The sequence below is a fragment of the Lacerta agilis genome, chromosome 3 (genome assembly GCF_009819535.1).
Source record: "Lacerta agilis isolate rLacAgi1 chromosome 3, rLacAgi1.pri, whole genome shotgun sequence".
Taxonomy (NCBI): Eukaryota; Metazoa; Chordata; class Lepidosauria; order Squamata; family Lacertidae; genus Lacerta; species Lacerta agilis.
In genome coordinates this window covers 79,530,004-79,547,602 of record NC_046314.1, presented here as the reverse complement: position 1 = coordinate 79,547,602, position 17,599 = coordinate 79,530,004, and the positions used below count along the sequence as shown (strand labels likewise).

The following is a 17,599-nucleotide window of genomic DNA, read 5'->3' as shown; positions in this document are numbered from 1 at the left end:
TAATACCCCTCCCCACTCCCCCACTATATTTAAGGATCTGGTGACTTCTGTTTCAGTGTATCTGAAGAAGTGTGCATGCACACGAAAGCTCATACCAGGAACAAACTCAGTTGGTCTCTAAGGTGCTACTAGAAAGAATTTTCGATTTTGTTTTGACTATGGCAGACCAACACGGCTACCCACCTGTAAGTGTTACAATATATACATAAATACATTTCAAAAATCTTTTTCCCTACAAAAATATATGCAGTCTTCTGAATTAGTCAATATCTTTATGCTGGATCGATCATGCAGCATTTACTATTCTTACTTTAGGAAAGTTATTCATGGTCTGCGAAAGTGTCTCCAGGACAGTTTGAGGATAAATCTTCTTTATCTGGAACATTTTAAAAAAGAGCATTATACAGTTGTCACAAGAAAAACACACTGGACTGAGACACTAAGCCTTTTGGTGAGAGAGAGCTGTGAATTATAAAGAAAAGCTCAAACAAACCATACACAGTGATACTAAACAGGTTGTTGAAATTAATTGCAGATATGGCCTGCAGTTATCAAGAGCGGGAGGGTTGTGTGTCCATTTATGATGAACTTCCTCAAACACAAGTACAGTACATTAAGAGCATCATTCCTTTTCGTCTTGCAAACAACTCAAAAGAAAAAAATTGGGAATACAATAAGCTTCAAGGTTCCTAAAGAAACAAATTTAGGTTTATATTACATGAAGACTTGCGTTGTGCAAAGGTGACTCATGCATCTTTTGGCCAAGGCATTAGATACTGTTAGTTTACATTAACAGACCAACTAAAGAAGAGGGCTCAGCTATATTAATACTTGGAATTTTTCTTACCATCATAGGTTGTTCCACACCAAATGCAGTAGAGGTGTTCTTCCCTTAGATACGCTGTCAACATTATTAACTTTTCTGATTCCTGTGTTTGACAAATGAAATACACCTTTAAGCATAAATGGATTATGCATTAATTTTAAAATTATTTTAGCTTATTAATTTAGCTCAGGGGTCGGCAAACTAAGGCCTGCGGGCTGGATCAGGCCCAACTGCTTTCAGGATTCGGCCCATGGGCTGTCCATGGATAGGTGTGGGGACTGCTCGTTTGGGCTGTGCCATTCCCCCCCCTCGCACCATTCCATTTCCCCCCTCCCTCACACACACACACACACACCGTGGCGGTGCCTCCTCCCTCCCTCCTGGCTTCTCCCCTCCCTGCCTAGAGGAGGAAGGGGGCTGGGCTGAGCTGGCTGAGCACCATTTTAAGCAGCCCCTCTCCGGAGCCAGACCTTTCGTGCCGCTCATCTTTCTGCTGCCACCGCCCTGGTACTCCTATGAGGCAACAGAGCGGAGCGTACGAGCTTGCTCTGCCTACCCACGAGAAGCAGAAGCAGCAGTGGCGGCGGCAGCCCCGGGAAGATAAGTGCAGTGGCTGGGGCTGTGGGGTGGGGAGGACTACTTGCCCCCCTCACTTCTTCTTCCACCTCCCCGCCCCCGGTGCTGCTTCTCTGGCCTGCCACAAGGTCTGATTTTTTTGCCGACCCCCGATTTAGATTATTGAAGCACAATGCAGCTTACAATGGTATCTAAACCCTACACTTACGTCGAATTCATCTTCCTCTTTTTCTTCCTCCTCTTCGTCCTCTGCATCCACGTCATCTTCCTTTTCCTCCTCTGGCCTTAACCAGAACCACATCTCTTTGGGGGATTCAAGGCCCTTGAAAGCAAAAGTTTGGCAGTAACAACCAACATACCCCACCTCATCAATTTCTTGGCAATTTGGAAAGAGAAAAAGGTGCAACTTTGCACACCTGGAAAAGCAAAATGCTCAAAAAATAACTTAATAGAAGCAGTCTCAGAATGTGTTGCATACTCAAACCTGAAAAAATAAAAATGCAGCACAAGGCATTATAGCAAAGGTTATGTTAGCATTTTCAATTCACTGAAGCTGTAAAACATTTTCTGCAAAAGATGGGGACCATGTCTAAGTTGTATGTAGTTCTTAGACAATAAAAACAGGAAGCCAGGCAGGGAAGTAAACCAGAAGAGAGTTGGTTCCTTTTTGCTTTCAGCCTGTTGATGCACCACACTTGACTTACGAAGACGTGAGTGGGTAGACAAGCTCGTAAAAAAGTTGGGTCTGGTAGGTTATGCATACTTTACTTTCAGTAAATGATACCCATCCAAAGTCTTTGGATTACAAATGCACAAAAACATTTGGGGGGGAGTTTTTATTTCAACTTACTTTCTGCATATCTAGTTGTTGACAGGCTTTCTGACTTTTCACAAGGTCTCGTTTTACTTGAAGTTGCTCCTGTTTGGTCTTCAATCTCAACCTTAAAAATAAAATGAAACATGACTACCAATGAAACATAACTTGGACTGGTTGAGATATTACACTGATAGTTTATATGTGTCTTATCAATTCGTTTTGTTCACCATTGTGGTAGTTGTACGATGGGCAGTTTAGAAGTGCTACAATACCAAATACTATGTTACACACACCTTATAGGACCCAGATCACTGTAAGCAGCTCCTATCATCCTTTGACCATGCTGGCTGGGGCTTGTGGGAGTTGTAGTCCAATAACATGTGGAGGACACTATGCTAACTACCCCTGGTGTAGTTCATACTGGCAATACCTGATGGCGATATTTGATGGAGTAGCAGCCTAATTTGGTATGAGGCAGTTTCTTATGCATTGTGGGAAGGATAATGCCACACAGCACTGTTCCTCAACCTAGTGCTCTCCAGATGATGTGGACACCCAACTCCAATCAGCCCCAGTCAGCATTGCCAATGGTTCTAGAAACAACTACCGTGGCTGTCGTTGGCCTCAATTGACTGGCAGCAATTTTCAGAGTTTCAGACAAAGAGTCTTTCCTGGCTGTATCTGCAGAGGTCAAGGATTCAACATGGGACCTTCTGCATGCAAGCAAGTGCTCTACCATGAAGGCACAATCCTTCCCATAAATAATACAATCCTTATTTGCAAAGAGAAGACAAGGAACGAAGCCCTTGCACATTTACTTGAAGAGGTCAGCTGTCTGCGCCTCCGCTTGTTTCCTCATATGCATTTTTCTCCTGTAGTTTTCCAGGTTTTCTTCAGCTTTCCGTTTCTTCACTTCTTCATGGCCAAGCCCACTTCTGCCTGTTCCAAGTTCAAAGCACTAGTTAACACATCAAGAGGCACCGTGTTTGAACTTTAAAACATTAAAAAGGAGAGAATGGACACAAACCTGTGGTAATGTTCAGAGGAATAGGCTCGACAATCCCCTTTCCTGCAGAAAACAAGAGCAGTCACGGTTGATAAAAACACACATGATCATTGCTATTAGACACATTTGTGTTCCTTTTGTCACAGGAGCTCAGAGTGGCTTGTAATGGGGTTCTCACATTATCTTTACAACAAACCCTGTGAAGTGGATCAGACCGTGAATTAATGACACACCTTAGGCTATCTACTTGTCGTCTGAACAGAGATTTGAGTCTAACCTGGTCAAAGTCCACACTCCAAGTATTGTTTTGCACAGGTTCTCTGTATCTTTCATGTGCGTGCATCATTTCAAACATTATCTACCGGAGAAATGAAATTTACTGCACAGATAACAGGCCTTCACCATAACTTGAAAAAATAACAATTATATGATTCTACAATAATGTAGAATAATTCCCCTCAATATGTAAGTTATACTGGCTCTAACCTCACAATAAATTTATGTTACTATTTGAAGATTTTTATTTTGCTTTGACATTCTGTTAATTAGCACTCCCTGTCTCTCAGGGAAAGTATCAGGGCAAGGGGAAGACCAGGGCAAGGGGAAGACCAGCCGGGTCCAACCACCAGGCAGAGAACAAGCAGCTCCAGGGAGATTGCTTCTTCCTCCCTTCCTGAAAGAACACTCTGTGCCAACTGCTAGCTGGGCCTGGGACTGCAGAACTGAAGGGAATAATGTTCTGGCCCAACCACTGGCCAGCAGACCCAGGGCTGCTGATTTGTGTGTGAATCTGAGGTGGTGGTGGTGGTTGTTATACCACCACCCTCTCCCTTTTTATCAAAGGGAAGGAAGAAGGGCAATCAATCAATGAGACAGCATCCTTTAAATTATTATTATTAATTAATTATTATTATTATTATTATTATCATTATTATTATTACTACTACTACTACTTCCTTTTTTATATGAGAGAACATATTTAGGGCAAACCAACAATGTCTTACACAGCAACTTTTTTGTTCTTTCTTTTACCCTTTGAAAGGGGCTCCATCAAAGTCTCAGACAGGTAGTAAGGGCATCAGGGCACTCATATACATACACACACACACACAAACACACACACAGGCAGAAGGAGAGACGGAAAGAAAAAGAGTTAAATAACAGGGCAACATTTTTTGTTCTTACTCTGAAAACAACCCCCGTTTCTTCTTTCATGGAGGTAAGGAAGGGGAAAGGGGGATCCCAGCAAGAAGCCCCAAGCCAGCATCTCTGTAAATCACGCCTACTGGTCTGTCACACTGGCCTGCTGAGCCGGGGCTTGCTGCAAAATAGAAGCACCATATTTTTCCGTATATAAGATGCTATCTTTTCCTTAGAAATAATAGGCAAAAATTGTGGGTCGTCTTATACACGGATAGCAGAGGGGGGGACGGGCGATTGGTGGCAGCAGCCAGCAGGAGATTGGCAGCGGCGATTGGGCGTGTGATTGGTTGCTGCGGCAAGCAAAAACTGAACGATATGTATTGAAAAATCACCCAGGTCCATCACACAGACATTCCCATGATCTCTCAACCCAGGTCTTCTGTTTTAATTGGATTGTTTGTGTATTTTAATTTTATATTTTAATATTTTAATGCTTGTGTCATTGGTTTTTATACTTCTAAACCACTTCGAAGCCTATTTTGGCATTAATAGGTATATAAATTAATAATAAAACAACAATACCATGATACAGTCTTATTCTGAAAAAAGGAAGCTGAGAAACTCACCACTTTTGCCGAGAGGTTGACCACTTTTATAACCCATCTTCTGAAGCATAGCAAAGCCTTTATTCTCGTTTCCCAAAGCAATGTTTAAAACAGTATCACGTTGTTCTTTCTCCTGCTCTTTTATACTCTTTTGCCTACTTCTCTCGTTAGCTTCCTTTTGTTTTTCTTCTTTCTTAAACACTTCCTTTGTACGCCTCAGCATTGGCATGCCTGGTCTGATGTCCTGGCTGAACAAGTCCAAATATCAAACTATTATATAGCAATTACAGAGAGAAATAAATATAGTTTTAAGAGCCTTTTCAGTGAACCACTGCAACATTCCTCAATGTTTTATGGGGCTCACTTCCAGGTAAGTGTACATAGATTGCAGGGTTAATACAGTTTCCAAACAGAATACCACCAGTTTCTATTGTAATTATCATTCTTGCAAGAAGAATATATTTCTCTTTTCTTCTGCTGAAATGGAACAAGGATAGATTACATGGTATGATAAAATCACCACACAGTGGTATTTCTGTTGCTGTACTATGCTCACAGAACACACTGCTATATGAAAGGCAAGGCAAGGAAATTGAAGGGAAAACCTACGATAGGTTGAATAAGTAGGGAGTTGTAATCCACAGTAATATATCCTGGAATAAGTGTGGGAAGCTTTTGGCCCTCCAGATGTTGCTGAACTACAACTCCCATCAGACCCAGCAAGCATGCCCAATGGTCAGAGATGATGGGAGTTGTAGTTCAGCAACATCTAGAGGGTCAAATGTTCCCATACCTGTTCTAGAGGCAGCTACTTCTGTGCTAGGTCTTATTGAAGGAGACTATTAGAGGCTTACTAGTTCATTGTCTACAAGAAAGGACTGTGGGGAAAGCAGTTCGTGTTGAGAAAGAGTGTAGTCAAAGAGCTAGTCTATGCAGGGATGGGCTTAAGATGGGTTAGGTAGCAGTCTGAATCTATTCTGCCCTCCAGTTCAAGTTCATTTTCCTGGATTTAGGAATAAGCAATTCCTATGACAGTTTCATGGGCCACTTAAACATACTCCTCAACCACTTAAAGCCATGTAGCTGGGCTAGAATCATTTGAGTTCAGTCACTGTGGCACAGAAGCAGGTATCCTACATTATATGAGGGTGCCAAACTGGAGCTGTAACTCAGGAATTGGATAGCTCTGAAGTGGCAAGAGGAAGGGTGCACAGTTCAGCTTTCTGTCCCAAATGTCACTGGTCATGTTTGATCAATCATCCAAGGCTTCACAAACCATGGTTTATGAAGCTGTAGACAAGCATCATGGCCATGCATCATTCCACTGCTCCACCTGATGATCCTTCCTTGAGCACAAAGAGCCTGGGTTGCAGTAAGCCAGAGTTTCTGATACACCAGAACTAGGAAGCTCTGGCTTAAAGCAAGCCAGGATCTTCACACCTCAGCCAGTATGCAGCCAGAGAGTACAAAGCGATGGCACTTGGTTTATTCTTATAAGGTTTTGGATGATCACACATATGCAGCCACTGTGCCTCTTGAAAAGTCCTTTTCTCTGGCTTAAAAAAAAAAAAAAGATACCGTACATCCAATTCAGAAATGGATAAGTGAAATGTAAACTACTTCTGTGCTAAGTGTTCTTGGAGCAGAAAAGGGGACTACACAATAAATTAACATTCTTCTTGCCCCAAAGAAAGGACTGGTGGAAAAGTTGTTAAGAGTGGAGCAGTCAGGACAGTTAGTCCATGCAAGATGGAGCTGTTCCGCCTGGCCTTCGGTCTGGGTCCAATCTGACCCCCCTCTATGGGACTCTGTAAGTTACCTCTTTGGCCCTTTTATTGGCTCATGTGGGACCAACATGGATAGCTAGCTCTGATGAACACTTGAGGTTTCTGACCCCTATGGTTGTAATTTGTAGGCAGTCATTTAATTTTATCCTGATTCAAATTTTTAAGCTGTATTTTAATCAATTGTTTGATTGTGTTTGAATGTATTTGATATTTGATGTTAGCCGTCCTGAGCCCGGTCTTGGCTGGGGAAGGTGGGGTATAAATAAAAATTCACTTACTTACAATGATGTGCTAAAGGAACTGACAAAAGTCAGAACAACGTTTGCATGTGGACTGAGAGTGCAAGACCTGGGTCCCCAGATGTTGTTGGACTACAACTCCTATCATCCCTGGCCAGCTATAGTCCAACAACAAAAGGGGACTCAAGGATGAAGAACCCTCTTCTAGGTGATATCAACTTGAAGCATTTTAGCCAGACCTCTTACTCAAAAAAATAATTGAAAATTTCTGTATCTGAAATACCACAAATAGCTTCAATTATTAGTGTATGTATTATGCACTAACAAGTCTGATAAGTTTAGAAAAACATTGCACTTACTTAACATTAATAAAGGAATCAGACATGTAGTCATCTTCTTCATCACCCATGATTGGTATTAATACTCCACTTGCAGCCCTCTTGCCTATAAACAATATTTTCCTAGCTTTTAGAATGCAATGAAAATAGCTAAAGTTTTCACTGATTTTTGGGAAAAAATATTAGTATTATTTCATGTACAGTATTTATATCCCAACTTTCTCCCAGCTTGGGAGACTTACAACAATTAAAAACATCATTATAAAATACAAATTAACAAAAACAAACTGTGACTTGGTTACAGCTAATAGTTGCCACAATTTTCAGAGTGCTCTGGTGGGAGGAACAGTAAGCTGTAAGCCGCCCAGAATGGCTGGGGAAACCCAGCCAGATGGGCATGGTATAAATAATAATAATAATAATAATAATAATAATAATTTCATTCAGTGTTCCTCGAAAGAGAGCGAACTTTAGGGGCACTGAACCTTTAGATTAATGTGGTGGCTCAGATAGATGAAATCCCACCTAGAAACAACTGAAAAGCAAAAGCAACAAATAGCCTTGTGGCACCATAAATGCTAGAAAATTTATTATGACTGATGCTCAACAACATCATGCCAATCAGGCTGCTCACCCCAAAAGCCTTATACTGTACCTAAGTGGGATTGTAGCCTGGCACATACAGCACAATTCTGTTTTTATCTAGCAAGTGAGCAAGTCCCACTGGATTCAAGAGGACTTGCTTCCAGCTAAGAATCCACATTAGCAAGGAAGAGGTGTCATACATTTTAGATATTAAACACAGCCCCTCATTATTATCCCAGTCTTCCCATATCAACTGAATGTAATAAGAGCCCTGTCGAATCAGATGAAAGGTCTATCTAGCCTAACATCCTGCTGTGCATAGTAAAATAACAGAACAATCTTGCTTAAGGACTAATGCATTATTATTATTATTATTATTAATTCTTAAATTTCTATACTGCCCTTCATCCAGAGATCACAGGGTGGCTTACAATATACAAAAAAAGAAAAAAAGAATAGCTACTACAATAACAAACAAGTGCAATTACACCCGCTGCACCTACACAGGTGTTATTATTAACAGCATCAGCTTTCGTGAACTACAGTCCACTTCATCGGATACATGAAGTCGTATCCTCTGTGCTGCAAATACACAAACACACACACACACACACACACACACACACACACACACATATATAGTGGTGTGGAGAATAGCCCTCTCTCCCTGCCGTCCGCCCAGCAACTAGTATTCAGAAACACGCTGCATTTGATCGTGGAATACAGCCACCCTAGCATCACAGAATTGCAAGGGAGCCTTCGGGTCATCTAGTCCAACCCCCCCCCCCCACCCCCAATGCAGAAACCCCATGGCTAGCAGCTGCCCATAGCCTGACGCAAGCACCCCAACATTCGCCAGCAACGCTCAATCAGTACACCCTCAGCTCTTTATCATTATTCCCTACCAGCCTCCGCGTGCCTCTTCCACCCACCAAAGTCTTGCTCCCTTGCGTTCCAGTCTCTCGGCAACTGCGCAGGTGCGCATGCGTACCGGCCAGCTTCCGGGTATGGAATGCGCTTGCGCGGCAGCCGGCGCTTCCTCAGCTGGTGGGGAGAGAGGGATTCGGTTACTGAGCGGTGCGCCATGGCGACGTCAGGTGCTTGCCCCTCTCTGTCAAACGTCGCAGTGGTCTGCGGTACCGTGAACTGTCGGAAGAGGTGCGTCTGGGAGACGAAGGACATACTTGTGGGGGGGGGGGCGGGGGAGAAGAGCCGCAGCAGGGCCAATATGCAGAGGTGGCGGTTGGGTGGCGTGAGGGGGGGCACTTTAACTGGGTCCCTGTGAGGAGGAGGAGGGAACGAACAACGGTGGCTCCTACGGGTGGGCAACGGGGTCAAGTTAAGGTGGTGCGCTGCTTTCGCGGCGGGGTGCTTCGGCCTTTAGGGAAGGCAGGCGCTTTCGAGAGGGGCGAGCAAGGAGTTTTGAGTGGCGGCGGGTTTCCTTATCGCTGTGGCTGCCCTTGACACCAGGGTGGCAGCAGGCCTTGGGACTGGATATCCGAAACTGCCCTTTCCTCTGACTGGCAATGGCCCCTCGGGGATCTCTTACTACTGGGGGGGGGGGCGGTTTGGGAAGTCGCACCTTCTGCATGCAAAGCAAAGCACACGAGCTTATTTATGGCTCTCCCTCGGGAACTGAGCGGGGCTTTAAAGCGCTTGGGGGCATCCCCAGGAGCTACAGCAGTTTCACACCGTTTACGCAGCAGCAAGCATGGGGCTGCTGCTCGCTCTTGCACGCAGCAGGCAGCTGCAGATACTCTGGCCTCTCTTTCGCTGATTCCAGTGGTGCAGTTCTCAGTTTAGTATTATGTCCCATTCATATCTCACCCTGTCCTTATGAGGTGGGAAGCGATGTGCAATAGAGCCTTTTCAGCGGCAGTACTCCTGGCAGTGGAATCCTCTCCCGGGAGACATTTAACTGGCACTTACTCCTCCTAGCTTTTAAGCACCTGGCGACAGGCAATTTCTTTCCTACAGTTTTGATGCTTGATGGTTTAATTCCACCTTCATTGCCTTGCTGTTATTCTCCCTGCCCTTCGCTTTTACTTCCATGGTTTTTTGTTCCTATCTTTTTGTATACTGTATGTAAATTGATATTTGATATTATGTTTGTTATTTGACTTGGAAGTTTCTGTTGAGAATATTTTAAATAAATTCAGCAGGGGAATCAGATCACAAACTCTGGTTTCACTCTTGTCTGAATAAAATTTTGCTTATAACAGTAGCAGAGGACAGGATTGTACAGGAATCTCATAACATGGCAGCTCCTACAAGTATTGGCACTCTTAAAACATACAGTAGTCTTAATATTCCTATCTATGTGTGACTTTCCTGGCATATCACCTCAGAGCAAGTGAATCAGACAGTAAATGTGCTTTCCACACCCTTGAGATAATACTTCACTGCCCTTCTGAATGACAGAAATTCCAAATTACAGTACAGTTCTAGGTCAACTGAGAAGTAAATCCCATTGAGTTCAATAGGACTTAACTCCAAGGTAAATGAATACAGGACTGCAAAATAGAGGTTCCATAATCATTATTACTAGCCTGGCAGTGTGCTCTCTCTCTCTGACACTTTCCCCTCCATTGCACTTGATGAGTTGACTACCCTATTATCTTTAATTAAGACATTCTTACTTGGCAACGAGTGATCGCCAAAGAGAAGAAGAGAGTTTACCCTTGATCCTGTGCCCTCCTAACTGCAATATCTGCTGTCATTATCACTCATTATGTTATCCTATCTTTTTCTTCCTCTCTTCAGCATTCACATGCACCATTGTTTTCCTTATTAAACAAACCAACTCTTGATCCCTTTTCTAGGTCTGACTACTGTACAGTTCCCCCCCCTCCCCTTTTCATCAAACTCCTGCTTACTTTCATGAGCTAAACTTCCTTTTTTCCAACTCTGTTACTGGCCCCCTTCCAGTCTGCCAGCTGCATGTCACTGCTTTTGCCTCATCACCAAATTCAGTTCTCCTCCTTTTTGATATCTAGGTACAGTAGATCACTTTCTCCTACTTGTTTCACTTTGCTTTATGTCCTAGATCTCCTTGATTTTGTTTTCAGATGGCTCTCTTTCTATCTAGTTGATATTTTGGTGTTTCTGAGTGTTTTCTCAGATGTCTGCTTGTATTTGGCTATCTGCTATTCTGTCCCTATACAATGTCCCTGAGTAACATTATCACATATCATGGCTTTCAGTATTATGCACTGATGTCACCCAACTCTACCTAAGAAGAACTTCCTTCATTCTGGTCCAGGCACAGGCAACCTTGGCCCTCCAGATGTTTTGGGACTACAACTCCCATGATCCCTAGCTAACAGGCCCAGTGGTCAGGGATGATGGAAATTGTAGTCCCAAAACATCTGGAAGGGTGAGGTTGCCTGTGCCTGTTCTAGTGCATTTCTAAGTGTGTCTTTGATATTTCTGTCTAGGTATTGCATTGTTATTTCAAACTCATTAGGCCTCAAGACTGAACTTGGTTCCTCCCAAGCCATCTGCTTCCTCCTTCATTCTTAATCGTTAATAACATCACTTTGCTCTACTGATCAGGCTTGAAGCCTTGGTTTTCTCTATCCCTTGCCCTCCTTTTCATTGCCAAATCATTTCTTCTTTTACAATGTTACAAAAATATGACCAAAAATTCTGGTCCATGCCTTGGCCATCTCTTATGTTGACTACTGCATTCTTTTCATGGCTCTTCTGTTGTCTTGCATTCATCCATGCAGCATTCTGCTGGCAAAATTATTCACTCTGACCCTGTGATACCCCTTCTTAAACCCTTGCATCTTTTCTTCCTTGCTGCTCTCAGTGCCTTGAACTGCCTGCCAGAATGCCTCCATTTGACCACCTTCTGTACTTCCTCCTCAAAATGCATATTCTCTGGCAGCCCATTGGAACAACATCTAGTCCTAGTACTCTATGGTAACTAAGCTGAATAATGTGTAATTAAATAGGAGCACATTCTCTCCCTTTTTATCCCTGCCACCACTTCCCTCAACTTCCTCTGTTGTAAGTCCCTTGGTGAAAGACCTGCCAGATCTGTTGTTTGTAAAGTGCAATGTGCATTGCTGGTACTAAGGAAATAATACATCAGTGCAGATACTTCATGTAAGTGTTTCACAATCTGGGATATAATCAAATATTAAGTAAATAATGAGCTGTTTGTAAACTGCCATTAGGAATACGAAAATAATAATAATAATTGTTCTATGTTATGTTTTTTAATAGGAAATAAATACGCCTGTAACAAAAGCAGATTTTAGCCAGCCATGGAGCTTGCTCACAGTCTGTTATTAAATGAAGAGGCTTTGGCTCAAATCACAGAAGCAAAGCGACCAGTTTTTATCTTTGAATGGCTGCGGTTTCTTGACAAAGTGCTAGTAGCTGCTAACAAGGTATGCCATGTCCCCTCCCACCAGTCTTTGGTTTTTATGTAGTCCTTTTTCATTGAGTTTCATGGGGCTTGCTCACCGATCAGTGTAAGGGATTGCAGTCTAACGCCATGACATTATTATGTAGTTCACTAATTTGTATATTTAAAAGATCTGATTTGCCCATAATTTGAGATTAATGTTATGTCCTGAGCTGTAATTCCCTTTCCAAGTTTGTTTTAAGTGAATTTGTATCAGTAGTTTCAGAGAAATGCCAGAAGCATTTAGGCAAATGGGCCAGTGGATTAGGCCAGTACCAGCTTCATTAAATTAATGGCCAAATATCATGAATGTCAGGACATCTTACTGAAAAATAAAATGACTCATGAGGGGTGGTTAATGTTATAGCTCTACTAGCAAAAACATCCCAGAAATAAAAATACTTGAATAGCAATCATGTGAAAGAATTAAGCATTTGAATGTTGAATTGTGAAAATCAGAGCAAATAAATTTTTAATTTGTTTTGTTAACAGACGGATGTAAAAGAAAAACAAAAAAAGCTTGTTGAACAGCTAACTGGTCTTATCAGCAGCTCTCCTGGGCCACCCACCCGGAAATTGCTTGCTAAAAACCTTGCCGCTCTGTATAGCATTGGAGATACTTTTACTGTATTTCAGACACTTGATAAGTGTAATGAAATTATCAAAAGTAAAGATGATACATCAGCCTACTTACCAACCAAACTGTAAGTAACAGATCACATACAGGGCAAGAACGTTGTTGCATGTGACGGTTAACTTGTTAATTTCTAAGAACATTGAAGAAGTAGCTGAGCAGATTTGAATGATTTTTGTGATTCATGCTTACAGAACCCTCAGGGGAATATACCTGTTTAGAAATGATGGATGCCTTGAAGTAACAATGGAATCAATTTCCTACTGTTTTTTGTCACAATATTGGTTGTGACAAGAATGATGCAACTGAGGGTGGAAGGTAACTGAGAATATAAGATCCTGCTAGATCAGACCATTTAGTTCAGCATCCTAGATGATGGGCAGTAATATTTAAAGTGGAATTATGTAGATGCTGCAGGATATCAGTGGAAGAAAGTGTTCATTGGATTAGCGTTAGTCTTTAAGCATCCACACTACAGTGGAACCTCTGGTTTTGTACCGTCCCCCTTACAAATGCTTTGGGTAACGTGCTCCGCTAATCTGGAAGTAGATGCTCCTAGTTGCGATCTTTGCCCCGGGATGTGAGCAGAAGTTGCGCACTGGCAGTGTGGCAGCAACGGGAGGCTCCATCAGCAAAACTGCACCTCATGTTAAGAATGGTTTTGTGTTAAGAACGGACCTCCGGAATGCATTAAGTTCATAACCGGAGGTACCACTGTATTATTGCAGGAGGAGGGACGATGAAACAATTCTATAAATGTCTAATGTACTTGGAAATAAATAAATTCACTGGGCCTGTAAATCTCTGAATATATTGCCCACTTCTAAAAGAGCTCTGTTTAGTTTTGTCAAATCACTGTGCTGGTAACAGGCAGGACTTGATAGTGTAATGTTTTGCATGTTTACTAAGAAGTAAGTCCTATTGGGGTTTAAAAAAGGTAAAGGACCCCTGACAGTTAAGTCCAGTCGTGAACGACTCTGGGGTTGCGGCACTCATCTTGCTTTACTGGCCGAGGGAGCCGACGTTTGTCTGCAGACAGTTTTTCCGGGTCATGTGGCCAGCATGACTAAGCTGCTTCTGGCGAAACCAGAGCAGCACACGGAAATGGCATTTACCTTCCCACTGAAGTGGTACCTATTTATCCACTTGCACTTTGACGTGCTTTCGAGCTGGTAGGTTGGCAGGAGCTGGGACCGAGCAACGGGAGCTCACCCCGTCACAGGGATTTGAACTGCTGACCTTTCAATCAGCAAGCCCAAGGCAGGCAGGCAAACGTGCATAGGATTACAATGCAGATGAGTGCTGCTGTATTCTGGATCTATTATGTGCAGCCTCTGATGGAGAGGCTTTCTTCCATGTGAATAAGCATGCTTATTGTATTTCTTAAGTCTAAACATACCTGTGTATACAGAAGAATTGGAAACGTTTTCTAGCTGGAATATCACAAGAAGTTGTTCTTGATTTGGCTTTTGTGCAGGAGGACAGCAAAAATAGAGCTTAATTGAACACAGTTATATGCAGCAATCCAGACTGTAGTTTTTCTAAGTGATTACTGCAAAGCAATTTGAAGGAAACTGAGCCAACCAATTACTTGACATAATTTTACCAGTCATTGTGAAAATCACTTAGGGAATTCTCAGGAGCATCTTCTAGGAACTATAGGTTATTTGGAATTAAATTCCATGCTTTCAAGACTAGTTTGTTAGCACCAGACATGCAAAGTCTGAGAAGACTGCATTCTATTCTCATAAAATACTCTTAAAATATTCCAAACTACAGTTGGTGAACATGCTATATTTATTTTGAAATATGTGAGAAATGTTAGTCATTCTTTGGGCGAGAAAAATCCTAATGAGCACGAGAGTTGGAAAACTTAATTAAACTTGGCATTTGTTTTACTTGTCACCTAATTGCTAATCCATGTGAATTTTTACCTTCTCATTTCTAAAATCTGGCCAAAATATACGTTTGTAGTCTCTGATTTCCTTACAAAGTATACATACCACATAAAACTGACAGAAGATATTTAAGTTTTGATTTGATGCTTCTATTTACTTGCATGTTACCTAGTGAAAAAATACTAATGATGATTTTGCCTTTTTGTAGCACTGCAGTGGCATGTGTTGGAGCATTTTATGAAAAAATGGGGAGAATGCTGGGTAGCTCTTTTCCAGAAACAGTTAACAATCTCCTAAAGTCTCTGAAAAGTGCTGAGGTGAGTGAAAGCGGTGTTGTAAAAAAAAACACAAAATCATATTTTTCCATATTTAGTTTGTTAGTCTATTTTGTAACAGACTAAAACCATCAATTAAGGCTTAGGAAAATGTGATATAAGGCTATTCTGTCTTTTATCTGTATACCCTTTGTTTAATTAGGATGGCCATACGCCTGTAATTTCTAGGACATACCTGGAATACTGCAGTTCGAAGCAGTGTCCGGGCGGTAATTGGCAAAAATGTCTGGGAAAACCTGGACGTATGGCAACCCATGTCGTCAGTGTCATTTTTTGCCAAATGACCTTAAAAATACCTCAGAAATGCGTCATGACACCAGTTGTGTGGTATCTCTCTCTTTCATATATGAATTATGAGCCATGTCCCTTTGCCCCTCATTTTTTAGATAATTCTCGTAGTTACATTATAAAGACATAGAACAAATTGTTTCTTATTTCTGCTTCATTCTCTCTTTCTCCCTTTCAAATCCCTATGCAATTTGTAGTCACAGGGCCGGAGTGAAATATTAATGAGTTTGCAGAAAGTCCTAAGTGGGCTGGGTGGTGCTGCAGCTTCTTGCCACCGTGATATTTATAAGAATGCGAGATCTCTCCTGACAGACAGAGCTATGGCTGTGCGATGTGCAGTAGCAAAGGTAGGTTTGTAGTCTTTTGCAATTTATATACATGCAGGGTTTGTATGTTCACTAAATCTTCTGTTGGTCTTTCCTAGGTGTGTTGTATTTTGACATTTAATAATAATAATAATAATAATAATAATAATAATAATAATAATTGTGTCTGGGGTTGACACTGTTTCTCTTGTTGCAATCATCACCGCTGGATGTGTCACAGAGCCAGTGTGCACAGTGTAGTTGGGATGTGGGTTTGGTGGATAGCTTATCTAGATTGCCTTCTGAAAGCATTTGGGCTGCCACAGAGCAGTTCCCATCTGAAATTTTTAGTATTTGGCATTAATCTTTGTAATGGGATTCTGAATTGTAGCAAGAAGGACTTGTTCCTCTTATTGAGGAGAGAATGCTACTATAGCAACAATGTAGCTTTCTTCTCCCTTCAAAGCATTGAAACTACAGTAACATTTTACGCAGGGAGAGAGAGAAGTGGCCTGTTTCTCTATTTTTTCTGGAGCCAAGATTTTTTGGGCGGGGCAGATTTTAAACTGAGAGGTAGGAGGCAGCCCCCTCCCCCCACAATACATCTGAAAATTAAATGCTACTGAAGTGTTTGTAGGCAGGAATTGGATGCTTGCATCCTGTGATTCAGCATTACTCTCCAATCCCATATCTCATAATAATGTTTTTGTATGAGCACCAATGTAAAGATATATTTCAGTGTAACCTTTCTGAATGTTTTTTAAAAGTCATTATGCCAATCACATCTCATAAGTGGGATAAATGACAGTGATGATCGTGCTGGCTCTATTCCCAGAGTGGATGGGTAAGCATTTTAGAAATATTAAACAATTATTGGTATGTTCTTTCTCCTGCCCCCCAGTGCCTACTGGAACTACAAAATGAGGCTGTATTTATGTGGACAGCAGAACTGGAAAATGTAGCAACACTTTGTTTTAAGGCTCTGGAAAACTCAAATTATGGTGTACGAGTTGCAGTATCAAAACTTTTGGGAACAGTTATGGCTACAGCACTGATACCAAAGCAAGCAGCAGGTATTAAATATTGAATTGCCTATGCAATTATTATTCTATAATTTCACAGCAATAAGCTGGATATATTTGTGTACTATTTGCAAATCTAGGCAGGGTCTGATATGGTTTCAAATTGGATGGTGGACCGTAAATTGAGATTCCTGAATTGCAGGGAGTTGGACTAGATGATCCTCAAGATCCCTTCCAACTCTACGATTCTGTTATTCTATTCTAGAATGATATTGTGGAGATTGTTGTTTTCTCTATTTTTACAGCTAGCCAGAGTTAAAGCAATTAATCTACACAAGGAAAGCATTGAGATAGAAACCCTTTGTGAATGAGTTATGTAATCATTCGTAATCATCTGAAGGCTTTTACATATGTTAAATGATTGGAAACTCTACTAAGTTTTTGTTGCCTTTGTTTCTGTAACAAGACAGGCTACTTGCCAAAATCACAGGTGTAATATGAGTCCAAACAATTATTTAAAAGTATTCTATTAAATTAAATTACTATTTTTTTCTTGAAGTGATGCGCCAGAATGTGAAGCGGGCTACACTGGAAGAAGTTTTGGAACTCATGGCCACTGGTTTTCTAAGAGGAGGATCTGGATTCTTAAAGAGTGGTGGCGAGATGTTAAAAGTAGGAGGTTCTGTCAATCGAGAAGTGAGAGTTGGAGTTACCCAGGTGTGTTTGCTCTCTTACTCTTCAACAATTTTCACAGTATTGTTATCTTTGCCAAGACAAG

The 17,599-nt window shown here is 41.6% G+C and overlaps 2 protein-coding genes across 3 annotated transcripts in view; one reads left to right on the top strand and one right to left on the bottom strand.

The window, feature by feature from the left end:
- Nucleotides 1-266: 266 nt before the first annotated feature.
- On the bottom strand, nt 267-8,908 carry GPATCH11 (G-patch domain containing 11). Of its 2 annotated transcripts, XM_033144460.1 has the most exons (9): nt 8,828-8,908; nt 7,359-7,443; nt 4,995-5,221; nt 3,247-3,288; nt 3,038-3,158; nt 2,253-2,343; nt 1,611-1,724; nt 848-929; nt 267-376 (listed from the first exon to the last, which is right to left on the bottom strand). In XM_033144460.1, exons 2-9 carry the CDS (start codon nt 7,406-7,408, stop codon nt 321-323), a joined length of 783 nt encoding a protein of 260 aa, XP_033000351.1. In that variant the 5' UTR covers nt 7,409-7,443; nt 8,828-8,908; the 3' UTR covers nt 267-320. The 2 variants fall into 2 exon arrangements, with proteins under 2 accessions (XP_033000351.1, XP_033000352.1); XM_033144461.1 differs by lacking the exon at nt 8,828-8,908 and having other exon boundaries at nt 4,995-5,243.
- A 20-nt stretch (nt 8,909-8,928) lies between these two features.
- The window catches only part of HEATR5B (HEAT repeat containing 5B), a 43,993-nt gene continuing 35,322 nt past the window's right edge, over nt 8,929-17,599 (top strand). Inside the window, exons 1-7 of the mRNA XM_033144459.1 lie at nt 8,929-9,080; nt 12,156-12,322; nt 12,832-13,043; nt 15,080-15,188; nt 15,692-15,841; nt 16,701-16,872; nt 17,381-17,538. Of these exons, the coding sequence (XP_033000350.1) occupies nt 12,197-12,322; nt 12,832-13,043; nt 15,080-15,188; nt 15,692-15,841; nt 16,701-16,872; nt 17,381-17,538 (927 nt within the window). The 5' untranslated portion in view covers nt 8,929-9,080; nt 12,156-12,196. The remainder of the gene's footprint in view (nt 9,081-12,155; nt 12,323-12,831; nt 13,044-15,079; nt 15,189-15,691; nt 15,842-16,700; nt 16,873-17,380; nt 17,539-17,599) is intronic.